At 34.8% G+C, this 27594-nt stretch overlaps 1 protein-coding gene across 13 annotated transcripts in view; it reads left to right on the top strand.

Moving 5' to 3' along the window:
- The window catches only part of COBLL1 (cordon-bleu WH2 repeat protein like 1), a 186773-nt gene extending 161251 nt beyond the window's left edge, over nt 1-25522 (top strand). For all 13 annotated transcript variants that reach the window (XM_069080131.1, XM_069080134.1, XM_069080128.1 and 10 more), the window contains 3 exons: nt 5044-6614; nt 15020-15196; nt 24147-25522. In XM_069080131.1, the coding sequence (XP_068936232.1) occupies nt 5044-6614; nt 15020-15196; nt 24147-24233 (1835 nt within the window). In that variant the 3' untranslated portion in view covers nt 24234-25522. The remainder of the gene's footprint in view (nt 1-5043; nt 6615-15019; nt 15197-24146) is intronic.
- The last annotated feature ends 2072 nt before the right edge of the window (nt 25523-27594 follow it).

Genomic DNA, 27594 nt, shown 5'->3' with positions numbered 1-27594 from the left:
TCAAATGAGATGACAATTGCAAAGTCCTTAGCACAGTGCCTGGAGCATAGTAAGTATTATATGAATGCTAGCTATTGATGATGATGGTGATGGTGATGATGGAGGCAGGAGCTGTAGCATACACAGAAAGGTTCCAGTCAGGAACTGATCTAGAGACAAGACTGATGGTCTGGGACAGAGTAATTTGTGTGGTTCCTTTTTTCTCCCCAGTAGTGACAATTAGTGAGCAGTTGGTGTTGGTGGTAGCAAAGAAAGTGAACCCCTTCTCAATATTAATTACTCCTCTTACTAATGACTCCACAGGCTGGACTGGAAGCAAGGCTGGTGGTAGTCTTGGGGTGGAGGGGAAGGTTCTGCTATTCTCAAGACTTTGGGTTTCTTTGGCTACCTACACTAAAATCTGAGGGAAGAGTGTAGTGCAGATGGTGGTAGTAGTTTGCTTTGACCTGCACATGCTGCCTTCTATTTGTTCCTTGGGGTCCTCAACTGCTTAACTAGATGGACTTACTTGTCTGCCTTGTAGGTGGCAATTCATTGGCATTTGATAAATATAGCTGGAGCAATGTGTTCACTGGCTAACCACTATTGGCTACATATGTATGAAAATAAAATTGAAAATTGAATGTATAATAAAAGCAATGGCAAATGTTCTTCCAGTAGATAACTATTAAAATTGCTTATGTCTGGTACTTTTAAGTCATGAATCTTAGAAAAGGAAAAGACCTTGGAGATCGCCTAGTCTAACCCCTTTCACTTAAAGGTGAGGAAAATGGGATTATGGAATGTTTAGTTCAGGGGTGAGGAACTTGCAGCCTCAAGGCCACATGTGACCTTCTCAGTCCTTGGGTTTCACCTTTTGACTGAGTCCAAGTTTTACAGAACAAATCCTTTAATTAAGGGGATTTTTTCTATGAAGTTTAGATTCAGTTAGAGGCCTGAACTTGAGGACCTAGAGGGCCATATGTGGCCTCAAAGCTGCAGGTTCCCCACCTCTAGTTTAGTTACTTGTCCAAAATCATGTTAGAGGTGGTAATTGAAGAGCCCAGGTTTAACTCTTGACTCTAAATATGGGACTCTTTACTACCACAACACATTGGTTTATCCCACGTGCTTTCAGAAATCACATGTCAAAAGCTGATTGTCACTTTTCAAAATCAAAATTAATATAACTATATTTACTGAGTTATTTCAGGATTGTGACATAGTTTTAAGTTATATATGACATAGTTATGAGTCCCAGTACATGCATAAAACCTATAGTTTTGAATTGCTTTCAATTATGTCTGCATAAATTGACTAGGAAATGTAATGAGACATTTTCAAATCCTTAAAAAAAAACCAATACATTACTGTTATCTTTAAACTAATCAGTTATTCATTCTCTCTTCCCATGTTCCCCAACTTCCCCCAGCTCCCAGCTACAACACAGACACTCAAAGTCACTTCATTCTCATCAAATCATCATCATTTAATCAAATGTTCTGCATCTCACTGGCTTGGGGCTAATAGAGGAAGGATAGGTTACTTACAAAGTCAACTTCTCCCTTACTGGTTAGTCATAGAAGACAGCTAACCTATTAGCTTCTTTTAAATTCATTTAAATTTTATGAAAGTTATGATGTCTATTAAAACCCATGTTTCTTCCAGGTTGCCAGGCTATGGTTAAGACAAAAGAAATCTTTGTCAGGCAGTAGTTCAAAAATGGTGTCTTGTCCAAGACTGTTGATGTTAATAATGGAGGTACAGATATACCCTCAAAGAAATAATTTAAAAAAGTGATGAAATAGATAAATTAAGGATTTATCATTCCTTTAAAATAAAGCCTTTGCCTTGAAAAGTATTTACCAATCAAGTTAAAAGTTAGATCTGAATTTTTTAAATGTTGATAAACTTTCTTTCAGAACTCATACAGTTTATCAAGTGGGGTATAGCTTTATTGTGTATTTTCAAAGCATGACAAACTTAAAGAAGAAGCAAGAAGAATTTGATTGTTATTTCTTGAGGGTTTTGGTTTATCTTTATTTCTTATATTTTTAAAAATATTTTTTTCTCTATTTCATTAAATATTTCTCAATTAAATGTAAAATTTTTTGACATTCATTTTTTAAAATTTTATGTTCCATTAATACATTGCTGGTGGAGTTGTGAACTGATCCAACCATTCTAGAGAGCAATCTGGAAATATGCCCAAAGGGCTATAAGTAATTTTATATCCTTTGACGCAGCAATACTGCTTCTAGGGTTGTATCCCAAAGAGATCATAGAAGCAGGAGGAAGACCCATATGTACAAAAATATTTATAGCAGCTCTTTTTGTGGTGGCAAAGAATTGGAAATTAAGGGGATGCCTATCAATTGAGGAATGGCTAAACAAGTTATGATATATGAATGTAATGGAATACTGTTGTGCCATAAAAAATGAAGAGCAGATGGACTTCATATCTACCTGGAGAGGCTTATATGAACTGATGCTGAGTGAGAAGAGCAGAAACAGGAAAAATTTGTACACAATTACAGATACAATGTATGTGTGACGACCAACTTTGATAGACCGGAGTCTTCTCAGAAATGCAGGGCTATAAGTAAACTCCAAAAGAATCATGATAGAGAGAGATGTCTACATTCAGAGAAAGAACCAGAAGGAACAGAGTTTGAATGCAGATTGAAGCAAAAAAAAAAAATTATGTTCCAAATTCTCTCCCTCCATCATGCCCCAACCCCACCCATTGAGAAGGCAAGCAATATGATCTCAATTATATATGTGAAATCATGCAACCATATTTCCATATTAGCCATGTTGCAAAAGAAAATACACAAAAAGAAAAGAAAAAAAGTTTTAAAAGTATGGTTCAGTCTGCATTTATAGTTCATCAGTTCTCTCTCTGAAGATGGATAGCCTTTTTTCATCATGGGTTCTTTGGAATTTGGAACTCTGATCAAGACTAGTCTTTTACAGTTGATGATCGTTATAATATTACTGTTACTATGTACAGTATTCTGGTTCTGCTCACTTCACTCTGCTTCAGTTCATATAAGTCTTCCCAGGTTTTCATGAAACCAAACTGCTTGTCATTTCTTATAGCATAATAGTATTCCATCACAGTCATATGCCACAACTTGTTCAGTCATTCCTCAGTTGGTGGTATCTTATCAGTTTCCAATTTTTTACTGTCACAAAAGCTGCTATAAATATTTTTGTACAAATAGATCCATTTCCCTTTTCTTTGATCTCTTTGAGATACAGATTTAGTAGTGGTTTTGCTGGATCAAAGTGTATACACAGTTTTATAGCCCTTTGTTTTTAGTTCCAAATTGTTCTCTAAAATGATTGGACCAATTCATAATTCCACCAACAGTACATTAGTGTTCCAGTTTTTCCATGTTATTTCCAACATTTGTCGTTTTCCATTTCCATTGCGTTAGCCAATCTGATAAGTGTGAGGTGGTTTCTCAGAGTTGTTTTAATTTGCATTTCTTTACTCAGGGCAGGTACACTGCACAGTGGCTAGAATGCTAGGCATGGAATCAGAAGTAACTGAGTTCAAATCTGGCCTCAGACATTTACTGGCTATGTGACCCTGAGCAAGTCACTTAACCCTGTTTGTCTCAGTTCATTCATCTGCAAAATAATCTGGAGAAGGAAATGTTAATCACTCCAGGATCTATGCCAGGGAAACCCCAAATGGGGTCACGAAGAGTCAGATGTGACTGAATGACAACAATCAATAGTGAATTAGAACATTTTTCCATGTGACTGTTGATAGCTTTGATTTCTTCTTCTGAAAATTGCTTGTTCATATCCTTTGGCCATTTATCAGTTTGGGGATAACTCCTGTTTTTATAAATTTGTTTCAGTTCTCTATATATTTGAGGAATGAGGTCTTTATCAGAAAAATTTGTAAAAATATTTTCCCCAGTTTCCTGCTTTTTTTCTAATTTTGGTTACATTCATTTTGTTTGTGTAAAACCTTTTTAATTTCATGTAATCAAGATTATCCATTTTACTTCCCATTACTCTCTCAATATCTTGTTTGGTCCTAAATTTTCCCCTTATCCATAGAGCTGATAGGTTTATTTTTCCATATTCCTCTAATTTACTTATGATATCACCCTTTATATTTAAATCATGCATCCATTTTTACTTTATCTTAGTATATGGTATGAGATGTTGGTCTATGCCTAGTTTCTTCCAAACTGCTTTCCAGTTTTCTCAGCATTTTTTATGACTTCTTACCACAAAAGAACTCACCTCAAAAGCTTGTACCTTTGGGTTTATCAAATGGTAGGTTACTTTAGTCATTTACTACTATGTATCATGCATCTATTCCACTGCTCCCACCACTTTATTTCTTAACCAATACCAGATTGTTTTCATGATTACTGTTTTATAATATAGTTTGAAGTCTGATGTAATTAGGCTGCCTTCCTTCACCTTTTTTTTATTGATTCCCTTGGTATTCTTGATCCTTCATCCTTCCAGATGAATTTTGTTACTATTTTTTCTAGCTCTATAAAATAATTGTTTGGAAGTTTGATTGCTATGGCAATGAATAAGTAAATTAACTTTGGTAGGATTGTCATTTTTATTATGTTGATTTGGTCTATCCATGAGCAATTAATGTTTTTCCAGTTGTTTAGATCTATCTTTATTTGTGTGAAAAACATTTTGTAATTGTGTTTATATTGTCCCTAGATTTGTCTCATCTGTTTATTTCATGTCTTTCACAGCATCTAATAGTGTCGTATTCTTTGTAGGTGACAGTAAATGCTTATTAATCAAAGAAGGGGAATTAAAGCAGCAAAGAACATGTACTGCTTATGTGCTTTTTGGAAATACTTCCTTTAAAAATTATCCCATGTGATCTTTTCAAAACTTAAATAAATTCATATTATTAGGTTTTTAAAAAAAATTTAAATATAGGAACTGTATTTATATGTAAGATGTAGAGCTCATGCCTATGGTATATTAGTTATTTGGGGTAGGAATTTTTCTTTATGTATTGAACTATTAGTTACAAATTATTTTTTTTTGTTTTTCTCAAAGATCAAAATGATATGATGCTCCTTCCAGAGAACTCGGATGAGAAAGTAAAAAATGGAGTGAGGACAGTAGAAATCAGTGTAGCTGATGTTACTGAAAATAACAAGCTTGAAACTGATAGACCATCAGATTCTCAAGCATATAAAAATGACGTTGCTGTAGGTAACAAGGAAAATCCTCAATCACTTTTACCAATTCAAGATCAGAAGCTGAGTCATTCCAACTTAGAAAAGGTAAAAACTCAAGATGCAGCAATTCAGACAACTCAGCCCCATAACAGTTTGGACAATAATATGTTAAGTGAAGCAGTGGTTTGCCTGGATCATAATTTGTCAAACTCCAGAGGAGATGAAAATGTACAGTTTTCAAATAACAATAAATCATCTCAAAAGTCATCTTTCAAATCACAGGGTTCTCTAGATCTCTCGAGAGAACTCAAGAACAGGAGACCACTAAATGGGCAAGAAGACATACTCAGCTTTCAAGATGGCAATGGTGATCTGTTTGTTCCAGTAGATGGGACTGATAAAACTCTAACTGATTCCTGTACAAAGAGTTATCCCCTTTATAAGCCTGATTTCAACACCAAACCAAAGCCTTCTAATGAAATTACAAGAGACTACATACCCAAAATTGGAATGACGACTTATAAAATAGTACCTCCCAAGTCCCTCGACATACTGAAGGATTGCGAGTCAGAAACTACACGGTATCATAAAAATAATCAGGGGATACATGCTTCAGAAAATGGCCAGCCACGTGAGAAGCTGAAGGAAACTGCTATCCAAACAGATGATCTTATTTCTAAAAGTCCAAGGGAGACACAGGCTGATGTAAAGTATGAACCCAAATTGGGAATGGAGCATTATATCCGAAATGAAATAAGCATCACTGATGGGACTGTATCTTCTACAAAACCAGCCTCCATAGTAAAAGACAATGGTGCATCTCCATTGGTGCTCAATTTAGAACACCTAAATAGTATTATGGAACCAAAAAGAAGATCTAAGGTGATAAGTCCCCAGACAAAACCTAGTTCTTTTTTCCTACAGATGCAGAAAAGGGCCTCAGGTCATTATGTTACATCTGCAGCTGCCAAAAGTGTCAATGCTGCTACAAGTTCTGCTCAAAATGAACGGAAGCATAAAGAGATCGAAAAGAAGTTATCATCTCCCCAAGAGGAAATGCTTTCTCCTTTAAATAAGACAATTAACTTCCCTTCTGAATTACCTGACAAACAAAATGATCATGACATCAGTCAGAGACACATAGAATTCCCTACTTCTCCTACCAAACCCCCAAAACCAGTGAACCTTCCCTCTACTCAGCCAGCAGCATTCAGCCTAAAAGCCTTGAGGACTTTTGGTGCACCACGGCCATACACAACGGCTACTCCTTCTCCTTTTGCACTTGCTGTAGTCAAAAGATCACAGTCTTTCAGTAAAACATGTACTGTCCCGAGGCAATCATCCAGAGAGGATCCATCTCCTGTACAACCTTCATCAGCTTCCAAAGAGGAGGAGGGAAAAAATAATCCATTAGATAAATTACTGGGAGCTCTACAGTCTGACAAGGTAAATATTACTTTATTCTCACTTTATAAAAGTTTGTTTTGGCTTTTAAACTTTTATTTATGTGTTTTGTTTTTAATTTTACAAATATTTATAGCTTACCTCCCACTCTGTGAGAGGTATCATGTAACAAAGATAAACAATTATATAAAACTAATAATACAGTGACCTCAATTGAAATTACATGTAATTTTCCACATCTGTAGCACCATCCCCAATATACTTCTCTACTCTTTTTGATTAACAGAAATCTATTTTTTTTCTTTCTACTACCTGCCCAATTGGATTAATAAAATAAAAACACATTTCTTTTTTTTTTTTAATTCTTTAATTTATTAATTTGTTTGTTTCCTTTTAGTTTACAGGATTCAATTCCACAATTCCTTGAATTTCACATTTTGTCCCCCTCCCTCCCCTCTCCCCCCCATGGCAGCTTATAGTCAAGTATAGGATCTGTAAATACGTTCACATTATACATTGGTCAGGTTATAAGGACAGATTGTACCAGCTGGAATGAAAAATGGTAAAGAGGACATAAAATCAAATAAGAGAACGAAAAAGATCAGGTATTTTGCTTCCACCTGGATATAAACTTAGTTCTTTCTCTGGATGCACGTTTTTCTCTCCATCATGCGTCTTTTGGGATTATATCCCTGCATTGCTGAGAAGAGTCCAGTCTATCAAAGTTGGTCATCACACATATGTTGTGTCTGTAATTATGTACAAATTTCTCCTGGTTCTACTCTTCTCACTCAGCATCAGTTCTTTTAAGCCTCTCCAGGTAAATATGAAGACTGCCTGCTCCCCGTTTCTTATAGCGCAATAGTATTCCATAACATGCATATACCACAACTTGTTCAGCTATTCCCCAATTGATGGGCACCCCCTTAATTTCCAATTCTTTGCCACAACAAAAAGAGCTGCTATAAACATTTTTGTACATATGGGTCTTTCTCCCATTTCTATGATCTCTTTGGGATATAACCCTAGGAGTGGTATTGCTGGATCAAAGGGTATGAAAGTATTTATAGCCCTTTGGGCATAATTCCAGATTGCTCTCCAGAAAGGCTGGATCAGTTCACAACTCCACCAACAATGCATTAGTGTTCCAGTTTGCCCACATCCTCTTCAGCATTTGTCATTTTCCTGTTTTGTCATCTTAGCCAATCTGACTGGTGAGATGTGGTACCTCAGAGTTGTTTTGATTTGCATTTCTCTAATCAATAGTGAATTAGAGCATTTCTTCATGTGCTTATAGATAGCTTTAATTTCTTTCTCTGAAAACTGCCTGTTCATATCCTTTGACCATTTATCAATTGGTGAATGACTTGTATTCTTATAAATTTGACTCAATTCTCTGTATATTTTAGAGATGAGTCCTTTGTCAGAGCCATAGGTTGTAAAGATTCTTTCCCAATTTCCTACCTCCCTCTTAATCTTGGTTACATTGGCTTTGTTTGTACAGAAACTTTTCAATTTCATATAGTCAAAATTATCCATTTTACATTTTATGTTATCTAATTCCTGTTTAGTCATAAAGTCATTCCCTCTCCACAAGTCTGATAGGTAAACTATTCCTTGTTTTAGCAGACTGCTTACAGTATCAACCTTTATACCTAGATCATGAACCCATTTAGACTTGATTTTGGTATATGGTGTTAGATAATGGTCTATGTCCAGTTTCTGCCATACTATATTCCAGTTTTCCCTGCAGTTTTTGTCAAATAGTGAGTTCTTATCCCCAAAACCAGGGTCTGGGGGTTTATCAAACAATACATTACTGTAGTCATTGACTTCTGAATCTCGTGTGCCTAATCTATTCCATTGATCCACTCCTCTATTCCTCAGCCAGTACCAAGTAGTTTTCATGACTGCTGCTTTATAGTACAGATTGAAATCTGGTAAAGCTAGTCCACCTTCCCTAGCATTTCTTTTCATTAATTCCCTTGATATTCTGGACCGTTTATTCTTCCAGATGAATTTTGTTACTATTTTTTCTAACTCTATAAAGTAGTTTTTTGGTAAATTAATTGGTATGGCACTAAATATATAATTTAATTTAGGTAAAATTGTCATTTTTATTATATTAGCTCGACCCAGCCATGAGCAATTGATATTTTTCCAATTAGTTAGATCTGACTTTATTTGTGTGAAAAGTTTTTTGTAGTTATGATCATACAGGTCCTGGGTTTGTTTTGGCAGGTAGATTCCCAAATATTTTATAATGTCTACAGTAACTTTAAATGGGATTTCTCTTTCCACTTCTTGCTGTTGAATTTCATTGGAAATATATAGGAATGCCGAGGATTTATGTGGGTTTAAAAACACATTTCTTGCAACAAATATACAGTTGAGTATAACAGGTTGTTATGTGCATTTGTATATGCACATTTACCTACATATGTACATATATATATATGCATGCTATGTATACGCATGTCTTCTGTACTATAAATTCACTACTTCTCTGTCAAGGATAGTATATCTTATCATCTTGTAACAAAATTAAACAATTACATAAGACCAGTGATAAAGTGACCACATCTGAAAGTACATGAAACAGTCACCATCTGAGTGTTGCATTTACTTCCCAAACATATATTACACACACACACACACACACACACACACACATACACACACACACACACAAATCTATTTCATCTTTTCACTCCCCACCCAATTGGAAAATAAAATAAAAGTAAATTCCTGGTAACAGTTATACATAAACAAAACAAATTTCTTCAATGTCTGTACACAAATATGTTATCATAAGTGTACATGTTATGTGTTTCGTTCTGTGTCCTCAGCCTGTCAAGAATAGTATGGTTCATCACCTTGTAACAATGCTAAATGACTACATAAAACTAATGATAATAATGTCATGTGAAAGTGCATGCAACACTCCACATCTGTAGCATCCTCTACCAACTTCAATATTTTAATTAACAGAAATCTACTTCATGCATATATGTATGTGATATCTATGTCTTATGTTTATTTATGCATGTGTGTATATGTGGATATGCACATACACACATTCTTTACCCTAAATTCATAAATCTGTCACCTCTTTGTCATGGATAGTGTGCTTCATCATCAATATTCTGGAGTAATAAGTGGCCATCATGATTTTTTTTGTTCACTATTCAGATCTTAAGAGCTAAGACATTACTTTAGAATTGACAGGTATCATGGAATGTATTACATGCCATGAGCTAGGCCAAACAATCGAGTTAAAAACAAACAAGCAATAGCGATAACAAAAACCTTTTAAACTGATTGTTTTACATTTTATGCACACACATTTAATGACCATTTCCTACTTGTATTTCCTAAATTCTTCTTTATACAAGTGATTGATTAAATGGGCAATAGATATATCTCCATTTTCCTGACAGAGATCCCATTATTAGCAAGTGCTTTGTGTATAAAAATGTCATTTTTTCTTTTGACAAACATATATATCAGAAATAAGTTCATAAAAAAAGACCTGAGAAAAAATACCTTTTATAATAAAAATACTAGCATGCCCTCTTCTTCATTTCCTAATTAGTAGATTTCCTTGTCTGTGTGTTTACTAATTTAACACATAGTCTCTAGATGTGGCCTTGATTCATTTAGAAGGCAGTTTTGGGCAAGTGGCTGCCATGTTCCCCTTTACATTCTTCATTCCTATTTTCTGTTTATTGTTACCTTAATGTTGGTTATTTGTACACCTACATACTGTACTAACTGGTAGAGCAGTTCAAGGGACCATAACAATACATAATTTCAGCACACTGGACGATAATACTCCATTACATTCACATAGTATAGTTCGTTCAGCCATTCCCCAATCCATTATTACCTTTCTAATAGGATACCCCCTCTCCAACAATAAACTAAGTGAAGGAAATTTAAAATACATCTTAGATGTTTAATAATTTCTGACGCTACTTTTTTTTTCTAATTCAATTTTGGATTCTTGCTTTTATGTTCATTCTAACCAAAAAAATGTGTCCAGTAGAGCCAATGTGACAGATGGGCAATATCCTATTTCTGAAACAAGAGATTATGGGCCTGGGGTTTGGTAAGGAAAAGTGGTATATTTTGACTTCATAGTATGATAAATAGAGAGGGCAAAATTCATTATGTGGATCACAGTCATTGCTTATGTACTTCATGACTTTTTAGTATGCTAATGTAGACTGTATTTTCTTGTTCAGTTTAAAGTTCCAACAGTATTTCAAACTGCTTCTCTAAACATCCTGAGTTTGACATAACACTGAACATGTTGCCAAGTTAAGTTTTAGTCTATTCGGAAGGCTTTCCCCTCTTCCCATATATTCCACATTTGTGTCCTTTTGTGTTACTGACGTGTTGGTATAAAGAATTCTTTTTTCTTTCTTTAAAGTGTTCTCCTTTAATATTGAAGATCTCAAAATCACATTTGCCCCAGAAACAGAGCACATAAACTCAGATATTGAACTTCTATTTACAATATAGAATTCGTAGTTTCAAATATTTTTTTTCCCCCTGAATGGGGTTAATTCCATTTCTCTCACAAAATTTTTAAGGAAATTTGTTTAAAAAGGTTTTATTAATTCCCTTTGTATTTGCACCACATCTTTCCCCCTTAAATCATTTCCCACTAAATTTTTCCTTAAAACAAAAAAAAACCAGTTAAGCAGAATTTACTGGCACAAATATTGTGTCTGACAGACAGCCTGTATTGGATACAGCCTGCTGGAGATATGTTTTGTTACAGGCTTTTCAATACTGAGATTGGTCATTATATTTAATCAGTTTGAATGGTTTTGTTATTATCTAATTTACATTATTGTAATCATCTATATATGTATATATGTGTGTGTGTTTATGTTCTGGTTGCATATCATTTCAAGTCAAATCATTTCTTTTAAAGTATTACCTACCACACAATAATATTCCATTATATTCATAAAACTAACATTTAAATGCTGCTTTCTGGTTGGCAAAGTGCAAATATATTATCTTTACCATAACCTTGGGAGGTAAGTGTTGTTATTATCCCTGTCATATAGATGGAAAGACTGAGGCAGGTAGGTGTAAGTGTGACGACCAGTCACACAACTCGGAATTGTGTGATCTGGTATCTGAACTCAGGTCTTTCTGATTGTAGGTTTTGCGCACTCTCCACCAGGCTGTGATTTAGTTTGGGTATTTCCCAATTGATAGGTACACATTTTGTTTCCAATTCTTTGCTCCCACAAAAAGGGCTACAATGAATATTTTGGTATTTATAAAGCTTTTCTTTCTGCCTTTGACCTCCTTGATGTATATGTGCAATGAGAGAGGAAGCATATGAGCAATTAAGTGGCTTTTTTTCCCTTCACAATTTCAAGTTGTTTTTCAGATTGGTTTAGACCAGAGAAGTTAAACTTGAGTGGGTGGCAGGGAGGGGAGTAGGAGGGTGGCTTTGGGGAGGATGAGATTAGGATTTGTTTAACAAAATAAGTAAAAATACAATAAAACATAAATAATGTTGATTTGTGATTTTCTGAGTCAATGTGCTACTGCAGGAATCCATTTTTCTTTGAGTTGGACTACATTAGACAAATTCAAAACTCCCCAAACACTGCATAAGTGAGTGTACCTGTCTTTTAAGCTCTGCTAATATTAACTATATCAATTTTTTGTCATCTTTTGTTACATTGAGAGAAGTGAGATCAGAGTTGTTTTAAATTGCATGCCCTTAATATTAGTAATTTGGAGTAATGATATGATTATTGATAGTTTCCAAACAGTTGGTCAACATCCTTTGTCCATTTATCTAATAGAACATCTCTTGATCTCATACACACATACACACACACGCATTACACACACGTGTGTATGAATGTTGGACTTTTTTTCAGAGGTATTTGATGCAAAGATTTCCCCCATCCAACAGTTTCCTTTATTCTAGCTGCATTGACTTTTTTATTATGTAAAAGCATTTTAAATTTTATGTAATAAAAATTGTCTATAATTATCTTTTATGATCTATTCCTTGTTTGACTAAAGATCTCCTAGTTATAGTTATAAAAAGCATCTCCTTCTGTTCTCTTTTATAATGTGACCTTTTATGTTTAGTTCACATAGCTGTTTGGCACTTATTGTTGATTTATGGTATAAATTGTTGATTTAAATCTAATTTCTAGCAGAATACTTTCCAGTTTTCCCAACAGATCTTATCAAGTAAAGGAAACCTTCCCTCCGGTAGTTTGTTCATGGGTTTATCTCATACTGGAGAGTTGCATTCTATTGCTTCTGGGTCTTGCTTATCAGAGGGAGCTAAGTGGTACAGTGGATAAAGTGTTGGGCCTGGATTCAGTCATTTAACTTCTGTTTGCCTCCATTTCTTCAACTATGAAATGGGTATAATTACAGCATCTACTTTGCAGGATGAAGTGAGGATCAAATGAGGTGATATTTGTAAAGCACTTAGGACAGTGGCTCATAATAGGAACTATGCAAATGCTTTTTCCCTTTCTTTTCATCTGGTCTGTGTCATTGGTCTAATTTTTAGTTCTTTAAATAGTACCAAATAGTTTTGATGATTATGTATTCCAGTACATCGAGAATCTGATCTCATCAGCATTTGGGAGCTCCCCTATAGGGCGATAGATCTGTGACTTAATAGATAAGTACTATAGAGAGTCAACTGATAATAGACATTAAGTGATTTACCAAAGGTCACAGAGCTAGAAATTGTTAGGGATGAAATTTATACCTAGGTCTAGACTCTAAACTCATCATTCTATTCATTGTAAAACCTTGTTTCCATTTTGATGACAGTTTTATGATAAAATGTAATTATATTTGGTGTTAATTTTTATGATATAATGTGAGATCTGGTAACCATCATAGAATGGACCTTAGAGAACATCCACTCTTACCTCCTCATTTCAAAGACGAGGAAAATAAGGTGCAGAGAGGTTGTGACTTGTCCCCAAATACACAGATATTAAGTAACAAAATCAGAATTTGAACTTGGGTCTTCTGTCTCCAAACCTAGTTCTTTTTCCATTGCATTACTGCTGTCTCCTTTAATTCATGCTTCCCCCCACTCCCAGTATTTCTTGATGTTCCCTTTTGTTCTTCCAAAACATTTCTGTTGTTATTTTGATCTATTTACATAAAATATCACACTGGCAGTTTAATATAGCACTAAATCTATAAATTAATTTATATAATATAATCACTTTTCTTACATTTGTGTATCCTAACCATGAACAATGATGATTTCTTGAGTTTTTTAAGGCTTGCTTAATTTCTGTAAAAAAAAAAAAGTATTTTATAAATGTATTTAAAGATTTAAAAAAAATAAAAAAATTCTAAGACTAAAATTGCAAGTACTTCCTTGAGAGGAACCTTTTTTAATAGGTTATTTCTAAATGTTTATTCCTAAGAATTTTCATTAGTTTTTTTTGTGCCACTGATACTGATATTTTTCTTTTTAGTTTAATCTTCATTGGACAGAACAGAAAATATTTGAATTAGTTGAATTCATAGAGTTCTGAATAACTTGGGATTTAGGCAAACATGTGTATCAAGCACTTTATGAAGCAGTGGTTTCAGGAACACAAAAAAAATGTGCGTAGTGATCTAGAATATCACCATGATCCTTAAATTAGCCATTGTATGGTATGAGGTGTCCATTTTTAGAAATGGCACTTTATTTGGATTGTGGGACTGTTTTCTAAGTTGATTGCTAATAAAAACTAGAGAAAAGGGTGAATTTATTGTTATTATTTTATTAATATATTATTTAATCCTAACTGTTATGCCATAAATGAACAAAAGTTCTCTTCTGTGATAGCCTGAACTTAAGGGAAGAAGCCTTCTTTCATTTTTATTGCTCTCTACTTTCTATTGCTGGTAGCTAGGTGGCACAGTGGATCGAGCACTAGGCTTAGAATCAGGAAGACTCATCTTCATGAGATCAGATCCAACCTCAGACACTTGCTAGCTAGCTGTGTGACCCTAGGCAAGTCACTTAACCCTGTTTACCTAAGTTCCCCATATGTAAAATGAACTGGAGAAAGAAACAGCAAACCACTCCAGTTTCTTTGCCAAGAAAACCCAAATGGGGTCATGAAGAGTCGAACGTCACTGGGAAAATGACGCAATGACACAACAGCAAGAACAACAACTTTCTCTTGCTCCTCACTTTAAAATCCTAAAAGTAGTTGATATACAGGAAATAAAGAATCAGAGCTGTTAATGAAAGATGCTTATAGATTGGAAGTTCTTCTAAGAAGAATAGAACTGGAATATGTCCCTGTTCGCAAGCATATGATCTCTTGCCAGTGATTTCCCATCATTTCTTCTCTACTTCTTTCTCCTTCCTCCTCAGTTGTGCTCATGAGGGCCATCTAAACGTTTTCTGTTTCCTTGCATAGGAAGCTAGCTTTGCACAGAACGAACAGAAATGCCAGAGACAGTCATCAACTGACCGCCCATCATTCACCCTTAAGAGACAAACTTCTTTAACATTCCAAAGTGCTGACCCAGAACAGATTCGACAAAGTTTGCTGACCGCAATTCGCTCTGGAGAGGCTGCTGCCAAATTGAAAAGGGTAAGCTTACTTTCATCAGATGGATAACAGTGGACTTATTTTCAACATTGTCAATTTAGAGGAGATTGTTTCTGACATTTAAACCTTAAAAAGGACACCGAAAATGACTTCTTTCCATAAGCTTTTTTTTAAAGTTCAAAATGTATATGCTTAATTAGCAAGAATTCAAGTTTGCTATCCCTTCCCCACAGTTTTTTTTTATTATAACTTCTCACTACCTTCCCACAAAAAAATTAAAAGGGGCTTTTTTTTTCAACCTTCATAATAAATACACACAGTCCTTCGAATCAAATTCCCACATTGACCACATATGTCTCATTCTGGATTTTAAGTACAGTGCTTCTCTGATAGATTGTGTAATTCATTGTCATTCCTCTTGGCTTGTGGTTTATCACAACATTCATCACAGCTCTAAAATTTCTAATATCTGTTTTTCTCTATGATATTGTTGTCATTATTTAAATTGTTCTCCTAGTTCTGCTCATTTCACATTGCATCGGAAACTTCACAGTTTACTCTGAACCTTCCTGTTTGATCATTTCTTTGTAGCACAAGGATACTCAATTATATTCATGCTGCCTTATCTGTTTAACCATGCTCCAGGAGGTGGGCACTACCTAATCTTCCAATATAGTGCTACTCTGAAAAGAGCTGCTTTAAGTATTTTTGTTCACATGGTTCCTTTTTCCTCTTTAATATCTTTGGATTGTAGTCATAGTATACAGTTTTGTAATTATTTTGGCCATGGTATTGAAGTGCTTTCCAGAAGTATCTAATTGTTGGACCAATTCATAACCCCACCAGCAATGCATACATAAGGGTGCCTATTTTCTTGCAATTTCTCTAACATTTGTCAGTTTCCTCATTTGTCATCTTTACCATCTTATAAGATGGAACTTCAGTGTTGCTCTAATTTGTATTTCTTTAGTTATTAGTGATTCATATCATTTTTTCACTTGGCTATTGATGGCCTGTTTTTTTTTTCCTTTGAAAATATTCATATCCTTTGGCCTTTTATCAATGGAAGGATAACCCTTAATTTTACAATCAGCTCCATACACATCTTGGCTATGAACCCTCTAACAAAAAAATTTGCTGTAAAGAGTTTTCCCCCATTTACCTATTTACATTCTAGTTTTAACTGTATTAGATTTGTTTGTAGAAAAACTGAAATTTTGTATAATCAAAATTGTCCATTTTATTTTCTGCAATCTCCATTTCTTGTTTCCCTATCCATAGAGCTGAATTCTTCCTTGTTCTTCTAAACTATTGTTGCCTCTTATGTCTAAATCATGTATTCATTTGCAGTTTATCTTGGGATAGGGTGTGAGATGTTGGTCTATGCCCAGTTTCTGCCAAACTGCTTTCCAGTTTCCCAAGCAAATTTTTGTAAAATAATGAATCCTTACCCTGCTAAAATTGGAGTCTTTTGGTTTAGTGAGCACAACGCTCACAATTTGCTTATTGCTTTAATCTGTTCTGCTGAATGACCTCTCAATTTTTTAAATCAGAATTAAGTTGTTTTTATAATTGCTGCTTTGTAGTACACTTTAGGCTTTTTTTTCCAAAATGAATTATAATGTGATCCTGGTGCAAAATACATTATTATATGTTATATCTGGTACTAGCAACTTATATGGACTTAGTTAATTCTGTTCCCTTCTCTGGGCCTCACTGTCCTCATTTGCTAAATAAGGGGATTAAATTGAATACTCTCGTTTCTTCCAATTTTAAGTCTTTGATCTTATTTGAACAACAACAAGATCCCCTCCTCTTTATTTTGACCAATTATTTCAGAGAAGTAGAACCCCAATTTTGAAAAGACAACTTCAGAAAGGGAGCATGGTGTAGTATTTAGAGGGTTGGCCATCAAGTTAGGAAGACTTAGGTTGAAACCATGGCACTAATTAATATCTGTTGCATTATAGACAAGTCACTTAACCTCTATGTGAACCAAGAATCTCTAAGACTAGATGATGTAGTACTCTAAATGTACATGCTAGCTATTTCCCAAGCCTGATATTTATTCTATTTCCTTTGTGCCCTTGCATAAGCTGGCCTCCATGTCTGAAATACATTTCTTTTGTACCTCTGCCTCTTAAAAGTCTCTAACTTACTCAAGTCTCAGCATCTAAGCAAAGCTTTTCCCAAATCACCCTTTCCCCTCTGTTACCAATTATTAGTATTCTTTTGCTTCCCAAATTATCTTGTATTTACTTTTCTGTGAACATTATATCCTACCCCTAAAATGTAAGTTCTTTGAGAGCTGTTCATTTTTTCTTTGTAATTCCTTGCACCTAGCACAGTGCCTGACACATAGTAAATATTTAATATGTGTTTGATGAATTGAATTGAATTGAACAGAACAGTTGGTTCAACATAAGGAGCAAAGGCACTATGCAGACAGAGGACAAGACAGGTGCAAGCGATTCTGGGTAAAGCATCCCACACATTCTCAGTTCAATCAGTTTCTCCTCCTGGGGGCAGGAGGTTGACCGCTTTGGAGGCCACTACAAAAGCATCTCAAGTTCACAGCTAAGCAAGTATGGAAATTATTTCAGGTGATTCTTTTGGGTCCTGGAAAGAAAACATGAAGGAGATTTTCAGGAACTTAGGCTTTATTTTTAGAAGAGACATAAAGTATGTGATTTTGAATATTTTATATCTTTATTTTGTATAAGTATTTGCTTGCCTTAGTAGCATGCTTTCTAATTATTAATTCAGTAGGCAATTAAAATAAGAAATTTGTTATATGTTGTATGGTGACATATTCAAAAGATGTAGAAGGGGAAAAAATATGTTTTCTGAGGTTAAAAAAATTGGATATCATCATTTGGGGAAAGTCTTTATCATTTCTGACCACTCTCCCTAGGAAAGAATTTAGAAATGATCACTGGTGTTAGTGTGCCTAAGATCTACACAAAGCTCCATTAGCTATAGGACTGTTCCAAATTTCTCTTAATGTGAAATCAATGGAAATATTTATCATCTTCCATTAATTAAAGGAACTTGCAAATTAAGTTGGAACTTCTTTTACAGCCTACAAAGTTAAAACTAAGAGGTCACTGTATGCTCAGTATGTTAAAGAGCCCGATTTGGCAGAGTCCTTTCAGATACAAAACTTTCACAGATTCAAAGATGGGCTAGATGAGAAACAGATTTTAGAGAGCCAGGTCTTAAATGTCTAGATCTTCTTATCACATCATGCATAATGGTTCACACTTAAATGCCACTTTACAATTTAAAATTACCTTCCTCCCCATATCCTTGTGAGGTAGAAAGTATAAGTATCATTCCCAGATGAGGAAATTGAACCTCACAAGATCAAATAACCTATCTAGGGTCACATAACTGCTAAGTGGCAAAAGAGGGTAGGACTCCCAATTATAAATTTGGTGTTCTTTACTTTGTATCTATATTTAGGTTTATATTGTCTAGGAAACATCCATCACTTCTAATGGAAGGCCAAAGTTATAAAGAATTCACAGCAGAGAGATCAAACCCCTGAATTTAGAGACAGGGAAACTGGGGTTCGTAGGTATCAAGTAATGGGTCCAAAGTCACACAGAGTTAAAAGAAAGATTTGAGATTAAAAGCTAATACTCTTGACTGGTGCTCTCTCTAAGCAACTTCATTAGTAGTTCTCAAACATTTTGGCCTCAGCACCCCTTTACACTCTTTTTTTTTTTTAAGCAATTGGGGTTAAGTAACTTGCTCAAGGTTACACGGCCAGTTATTTCTGGGTGTGGTGCTAAGTATCTGAGCCCGGATTTGATCCCAGGTCATCCCGACTCTGGGGCCGGTGCTCTTACTCGCTGTGCTGCCTGGCTGCTCCACCCCTTTACACTCTTAAAAATTATTGAAAATCCTCCCTCTAAGAACTTTAGTCTCAATGCACCTCTTGTGTCTTCTGCCAAGCAGTCCTGTAAAAAAAAAACAAAGCTTTTTTGATGAGTAGTTGGTGTTAATACTGGATGAACACAAGCAAAACAGCAAAGCTAGAACATCTGTAGATTCATTCATAAGACAAAAGTACAGTTCTGAAGATGATAGAGTAACTCTTTCTTCATGGTTGTAGCTAAATCTTTAATTCACAAGTCATGTAGCCTCTGGAAACCTCTACTGTTTGCTTGTGAGCAAATGAAAATGAAAAAAAGCAAATAAGATCTTGGAATTCTGAAAATAGTTTTGACTTTGAGGACCCCCTGAAAGGATCTTGGGGGCTTCCAGGGGTCTGCAGACCACACTTGAGAACTGTTACACTGCACTCTGCTACTGCCATAGCTGAGTGGTTCTGTAGTGTCAGTGCCCATTCCTTCGAGAAGCACCTTAGGTCATAATCTATTGTTAGGTTTTTAGTAAGAAAAACAACAATCACTTAACTCATATGTAACATTAAAAATGGACAGGCACCCACAGGTTTAATTTCTCATTCTGGTCTGTGCTTACATACCATCTTTCTTCTACCAGTACACTGAAAATTTTTCCTAGTTTGTTTCAAATGATGACATTTCTTTTATAGAACAACAATTATGTTGCCAAATAAAATCTCTAGTGATTTTGACAGTGAGTTTAGATGTTCAGCAGAAAGTTGGCTCTGTGTTTGCCTATGACTTGGCTCCCAGAATGTTCAATTTAACTTCAGGTACCAACCTGCCTTATGGCTGATGTTCACACCACAGCAATTAACCTTAATTATAATGGTTAGATTCACATTAGAGCAATTATCTGGTTGATTGCTCTAGAGAGGATATAGTCATAACTGACATAGCATGGGCATGTCATGGATTTCATACCCTAACCTTTTAAAATTCATCCCCTACCCTGCCCTGGTGTTCTACACATACATAGAGGTCATTCCCCCTTCTCCTCCTCACTGTATAGAGAAGGACTGATGAACCAAGGTGGGTGATTTGTAAGCTCTTTTTTATATTAGTACTAATAGATGATCAGCATATCCTTTTATATTCTGTTGATCCCAGCTGAACTAATTTTTAAACATAAGGTTCTTTGAATCATATTGTTTATAAGACACCTGGTGGCAGAGTATTAGGTTTTTTTCCTTCTAATTATGCACGTGTCTTTTCATATACCATTTTGAATTAGCATACAATTTTTAGGAACATATCAAACTAAGGAATGATTTTTATTTTATCTGAAAAGTACTATTCAGTCTTTGGAAGCTTTCCAAAAATAGACCAAAGGGTAGAGATGGGGGGGGCTTTGGGGCAGACTTGTCAAGGAGCTTAGTCTCCTGCTGATTTCTCTTGTATTTCCTTGGACTGTTTTTTAGCTATCAAAAGCACTCCTAATAGCAATCCTTTTTTTAAAAAAAAAAAAAAACTACAAATTTAAAGGGATTTTTCATAGTTTCACTATAGAAAAATAGAAATATTTTAATTTTTATAATAATTCATCTTAAGGAGTTAGCTATGAAATATATTTAGTCTTCAATAATTTTATTAATGACAAGCCCTTTTGACAACTTATTCTACTCAAAGAAAAACTGAAGATTTAAGTTTTGGGCCAAACCAGCTTGTTGAATCCACTCATTGCAAATTAGATGAAGCAGTTTTGGGGAAGTTTGGAGCATTATTGATGAAAAGGGCCTACTGTTGGCAAATATTCTTTTCAGTATGGCCCATCTTAAAACCCCAATTTATTTTATAAATAGTGAAAAAATTATTCTTTCCTCTAGTGACTTTTTAAAGCCATTTTAGCTATTTGATTTCAGTTAATAGTTTTTTTTCCCCTGAGCCCTAAGTAAATAAGCTATAGAAATATCAGTCAACGGCAGCACATGGAAGAATTTCCTGAGAATAAAAATGTATGTGAGAAGGTAAGTTTGATCATAATTTTAAGCAATCAGGAATTCTTAACCAGGGGCTTATAGGGTTTTTTAAAATATATTTTTGTATCTGTATTATGATGTATTTTGATTTCTTTGTAACCATGTGTATTTTATTTTATACGTTTGAAAACATTATTCTGAGAAGGGCTCCACAGACTTCACCAGATTGCCAAGGGGAGCCATGACACAAAACTGTGCTACAGATGAATGAACCATTTTTAGATCAAGGAAAGAAACAAAACAAAAGGAAACCAAATCTAAGGGGGAAAATTTACTCTTGGCTTCCCCTCTTAAGAGAGGAGACAGTTTCCTCCTCTACTGGCACCTTATCATTTTAATGTATTTGCTTCAATGCTCCTGTTTCAGAAGCTATTGAGCCACAGAAAGGGGTTTTCTGATGGAACACTAAGAGAAAACCCGATGATTAAAAGTGATTTACTGGTACTGAAATAGAATAATTAACTGCATTTGCTCCCATAATTGTGATCATGCATGAGTGCGTTTGCACGTGTGCATGTGAGCGCACACACACATATGCTTTCACTACTAGATATAAGTCACATTTGACCAATCTTCTACCATCTGAACAGCCTCATCTTCTCCAATATTCTCAAAAGGTGATTTTTCACCATGAAAATGTCAACTACAGTGTAATTATACCTGGGACCTAAACACACTGTTACTAAGGCTTGTGAACAAGAGACATTTCAGCTGGTTTAGTTCTGGCTTCCCTGAATTTGGCATATATGAAATCCAAAAACCTGATTTTTAATCTGGTTGAATCCTGTAGATGCTGTATGGGATGTTCTTGCTTTCCAAATTCCTCTCTAAAGGAAGCAGGAGAAAAAGAGCTACAGTGGCTCAAGGCAGCCAGTTTTCTTTTTTCTCCTCAGAATCTTGCCAAAATATTTGCCTAGGATAGATAATATGGACGTTTGTACAACACATCTTTTTCTAACAGGAGGAAAAACACCAATTGTCTTTGTCAGTAATCAATAATCTATGTGGAGAAAAATTTTCACTTTTTAATTTTTTTGAAGTACTTCTATCATGTTTCATGTTTACTTTTTAAATTTCTCTTTCATTACTAATCTTATAAATTAATAATAGTTGGCATTTATATATAGCATTTTAAAGGTTGACAAAACACTTTACAGAAGTTATCTCATTTAAACCTCACCACAATTGTTTGAGGTAGGTGCTATTAATTATCCCTATTTTATAGATGAGGAGACTGAGTCTGAGAGAGGTTGTGACTTTCTAGGAGTCACATAGCTATTAAGCTTCTGAGGAAGGATTTGAACATAGGTCTTCCTGATCCAAGTCCAGTGTTCTATCTATTACGTCACCTAACTAGCTGTCTTACTCCTAATAAGGTTCCAGAATACCTAAATGTGTCTTTGTCTAGGTGAATCGAAGTAAATTTCTTTGGATCCTTTTAAATGATGAGAATAATTAGGAAATCCAGGTTTCATTGTATTTGATTTTCAGGTTCATTCATAAAGGTTTCATTCAGTTGTTAACATGATATATCTTGAGTATCTTATCTCTTAGGATCTTACTAAACTATTGTTAATTATCACTATCCAAAGTATTTTGATACCACAATTTTAACGGTATGGCAAGCATAGAAATAGCTGTTTTTTTCTGCATTCAAATATATGCATTTTTTTTACCCTCCAAGTTTTTCTTAAAAAATTGTTTTCTTTTTGGAGGGGGGAAGGCAGAGCAAGTGGGTTGGGGTTAAGTGACTTACCCAAGGTCACATGGCTAGTGAGTGTTAAGTGTCTGAGTCTGGATTTGAACTCAGGTCCTTCTGACTCCAGGGCCAGGCCTCTATTCACTGTGCCACTCCCCAAAAATTTTTAATATTTTTATTCAAAGTTTTGAGCTCCAAATTTTATCCTTCCCTCTCCCTTTCCTGAGACAGGAGGATATCTGATATATCTGATATCTATATCTGAGTAATCATGTATAGGTTATGCATGTGCAGTTTTGTAAAACATTCCCATATTAGTAATTTTGTACAAGAAGACTAAAATAAAAGAAAGTTAAAAATAGCATACTTAAGTCTATATTCAGTCTAAATCAGTTCTTTCTCTGAAGACCAATTATATGCTTCATCGTTAGTCCTTTGGGATTATCTTAGATCATTGTACTGAGTATTGCTGTTAACTATGTAATATGTTCCCCTGTTTCTGTTCACTTCACTTCACATCAGTTCATGTAAAGTCTTTCCAGGTTTTTCTGAAATCATCCTGCTTGTCATTTTTTATAGCACAATAATATTCCATCACAGTCATACACCACAGCTTGTTTAGCCATTCCCCAATAAATGGGCTTCCCTTTGATTTCCAATTCTTTGTCACCACAAAAAGAGCTGCTGTAAATATTTTTGTAAGATAGCTCCTTTCCCCTTTTTTTGGATGTCTTTGGCATACAGACCCTGCAGTGGTATTGCCTGAGCAGGGGTATGTGCAGTTTTTCCAAATTGCCCTCCAGAATGGTTGAATCAGTTCACAACTCCATCAACAATGCATTACTGTCCCAGTTTTCCCACATCCCCTCCAATATCCAACATTTTCCTTTTTTGTCATATTAGCCAAAGTATATGTATTCTTAAAATACAAAGATGGCCTTTCCCTATCAATAAAGAGTCAATGGGAGGAGAAAGGGTGAGAGAAAGTTGAAGTCCACATTTAAAAAATGATTTTGGAGAATTAACTGTATTTTTCTGCATTCTCACTACCAGGTTTTAGAAGCCAGAATTAAGCTCATGAAAAAAGCTCATTAACAGCTTGGATTGCAGTCTGTGTTTGTGCTCCTGTCCTTTGAGTTAGTTTAGTCATTTTATAAAGACTATGATGTGTTAATGGATTATTTAACTTGTTTGTTGTGAAAATAACAAATCTCTCATTTTTAATTTCATGGATGAGTGATTGTTGATTCTTAATGATTTATACTTCATTGAACAATAAAATACTAAATGTGAGTGCTCGTAATTAACCAGTAAATAAAATGTTCTAGTGAATGAAAACTTGAAATCAGGCAGCTGTATGCTTCTAAGTGGAAAGATATGATCGTGTGTCTCTCTTTTAGGTTACTATTCCATCCAATACCATATCTGTAAATGGAAGACCAAGACTCAGCTGTCCAGTGTCCACAGAAACACAGTCTGACCATTAGAGATGTTACACCAGCTATTTTGCACTTTACCACCACCTCTTACATAGGCCAACATAATACGAATTGAGATCTATTGCAAATGTAAATTCAGGTATATGTTAATATATATTATCTATTAAAATGTGTGAATTTTGTGTGATGGCTTTTTATGCCAAGAGAAGAATTATTGGAATATGTAATTTATAGTGATATTTTTGTCTGTATGCCTTAAAAGCTGATATATGCTGCTGTAGGACTTTTAAGACGAGGTGCAGATGAGTTTCAGTTTTTGAAATGAAAAATAATCACATTTTGTTGATTTCATTTAATTATTTGTCAAAACATATTGTATAATGGTGATTTAGACAGAAGGATAAGTTTTTAATATCCTTAGGTTTATAATTGTATAAGTACCTTAACATAATATATGAGTTAATAAATGTCTGCCATATGCTGCCTTGATGTTACTGTTAAATTAAAAACTTGTAATAAGCATAAATTTCAAACCTTACATTCTGCAGAAAGAACCAACTAAAAATACTAGTGATAACAAATGATGGTCTTCAACTGAACATTGGTTTTAATTGTTGAATCATTTTGTGCTCAAGATTCTTCCTCATACATTTTTATTCCCATGGGAACAATGCAAAATCAGACTGTGATGGGATCCTCAGTGTTTTAATGTTGTAGTAATTCTCTGCTTTTTCTTTAACCCTTGAAATGCACAAAGAAAATTTAATTATAAATGTTTTTCTGTATATAATTATAGTATAAGAGCACAGATGAACCTTAAACACATACATGTTCCTTGTACCAGAGGCCTTAAAATATCCTTTGTCTAAATATTGATTTATAGTAATAGTTATTTTATTTTTGATGTATAGGGCCAAAAAAAAGCGTTAGAATGTGTCCAGATTAAACAATTTTAAATGGGTTTTGAAAATACCAGTCAGCCTAATTTAATTATAATCATGTGATATAATAGTAAGTCATTATGAAGCTTATTTAAGACTGAGATACTATTATTCTATATTTTAAAAATGAGTGTTAAAAAAATTAATGTTGGAACACTTAAAGAGGTGCCTAATTGGTAAGGGGTGGGGGTACACCTGATTTTTAGGCTTACAGTTTTTATGTGATACTTGTTTGTCCACAGAAGGAGCTAAATTGTTCACTTACTATCATAGCTTTTAGTCAAGCCAGATGATTGTGAATCCTGGTAGATTTCTACTACCCCAGTGAGATAATTGCCAGTTTAAAAAATATGTTGATTCTTTTCCAGTTAAATAAAAATTATCTTATTTATTTTTGAGGACATTTTTCTTTAAAGGGTGGTTTGTAACATACAGATGTATACATGCATGATGATCTTTCTGTCTCATAGGTATACAGGGTTGGGTATATTAGTTAAGTCAGATATGGATCCTGTATCTCTTTCTAAGACATAAAACATGCAGAAAACTGAATACTATGTTTAACCTCCCTAAGCTTGAGTTTCCTGATGTATAAAATGGTTTGGATGGGGAGAAGCTTGGACTAGATTGCTTCTGAGATAGTTTTTAGTTCATTAACTCTGACCTGTAATAAACAAGTACTGAAATAAAGTGTACTTGCCAAAAAAACTGTCATGAATATTGTGGAGATATGTAAAGGTAAAGTAAAATTTGGGGAAAAAATGGAAATTGAAACAAGTAAAACAATGTAAAATATTATAGTTGTGTTGCCGTTATAGGAGAGCTCCTTAGGCACAGATATGACACACAATTCTAATAAAGTTGGTTAACCTTGTTTCCTAGCCCAAAGCAACTTGAATCAAACATAACACAATTAGTTGGTGAGAGGGATTGTGGAGAGAAAGGTATGCTTACAACTTCAAGAAATAATGGGACTTCTTCCCACCTTTGCTGGGATTGAGGTCCTATGGCTGTGTCATAAACTCTATCAGACTTGGTTGATATGGTGTATTTTTGCTTTCTTTCTTTATTATCTGTTATAGGAGATGTTTCTATGGGAAAAGGGAAGGAAATATTTGGAAATAAAGGTGATGAAAAAACAGTTAATGTGATAACTTGCTAACCTAAAGAGTCAGGGAGGAGACTGAGGCCAGATTTGAACTCCGGGTTTTCCTGATTCCAGGTCTAGGACTCAATTCACTGAGCCACCTGGGGCCAGTCAGTGTAAGACCAAGCACACCTAAGCAATGTATTGCTATACAGTAGCTCACAGTTTTTTCTGAATGATTGAATTATCAAGAAAAGTATAAAAATCACATTCATTACTCTAATATATTAGATTTCCATCAAAGATATTTAACATTTTTTAAAAGCACAAAAAGGGATGTTTCAATAATTTAGAAAATTCTTTTAAGTAAAATACTTCATTCCCCAACAATTCCATGTAAATGAACCTGTTATGTAAATTGTTTAAGGGATAGCCCTTATGTACTACATCTGAAGTTGCTGAAGTTATTTCTGATAAAGTATAAGGAAGAGTAGTTTAGGTAAGAAAAGCAAAACATATACAGTTAGGAGTTGTTCAGTGTGCTAAGAAGAAGGAATAACCAGACTGTGCAGTAAAAACAGAAGGAATTTGAAGAGAGTAAATGGATGTGAGAGGAGAAACTGGGAGAAGTAAAAGATCATGTTTGATCAGCTGCATTTTCCATGAATATTTAATGCCAAGTGGCAAGGTCATCAATAATGAGGTAATAGAGTCAATTGGTATCAAGTCCACATGCTGCAAAAAAGCTTTTGGCTAAGCTTACAAGGAAGATATATAGAGGCGGCCAGATAGCACAGCCAGTAAGAGCACCGGCTCCAGTGTCAGGATGACCTGGGGATCGAATCTGGGCTCAGATACTCAGCACCACACCCAGAAATAACTGGCTGTGTAACCTTGAGCAAGTTACTTAACCCCGATTGCTTTAAAAAAAAATAGATATAGCCCCTTGTAACCTTGAGCAAGTTACTTAACCCCGATTGCTTTAAAAAAAAAAAAAAAGGAAGATATGTTGCAGTGCAATACTCAAGAAAGTATCATTTGGTGAACTCATTTGTGAGTTGTAACTGTATTCGAGGCTAGTTACAAAAAAAGGGAAAGAAAAGAAAACCGTCGGGGATGAAGTAATTTCAGAAATCAAAAGCAAAAGAAAGGTAGTTTAAAGTATATGTTGACCTCCCTGAGATGGTGTAGGTGGCTTTGTCTGAGTAACAATATTATAGCACAGGCCAATCAGTATGATCCAGAAACAAGTCTAAATTTGGAATATAGCCATGGCCACTACCAAGAGAACCATATATCATTCCTAGTTTACTGCTTGGATGTCACATCCATAGTTATGTAAGAACAGGTATGGAGTGTGATGGAGTAGAGTCAATTCTAG

Source organism: Petaurus breviceps, unplaced genomic scaffold (assembly GCF_028583685.1).
Source record: "Petaurus breviceps papuanus isolate PSGF00001 unplaced genomic scaffold, PetGlider_PUasm1.0 91133, whole genome shotgun sequence".
Taxonomy (NCBI): Eukaryota; Metazoa; Chordata; class Mammalia; order Diprotodontia; family Petauridae; genus Petaurus; species Petaurus breviceps.
The sequence above is the reverse complement of the archived record's forward strand: the minus strand, read 5'-3'. Positions and strand labels throughout refer to the sequence as shown.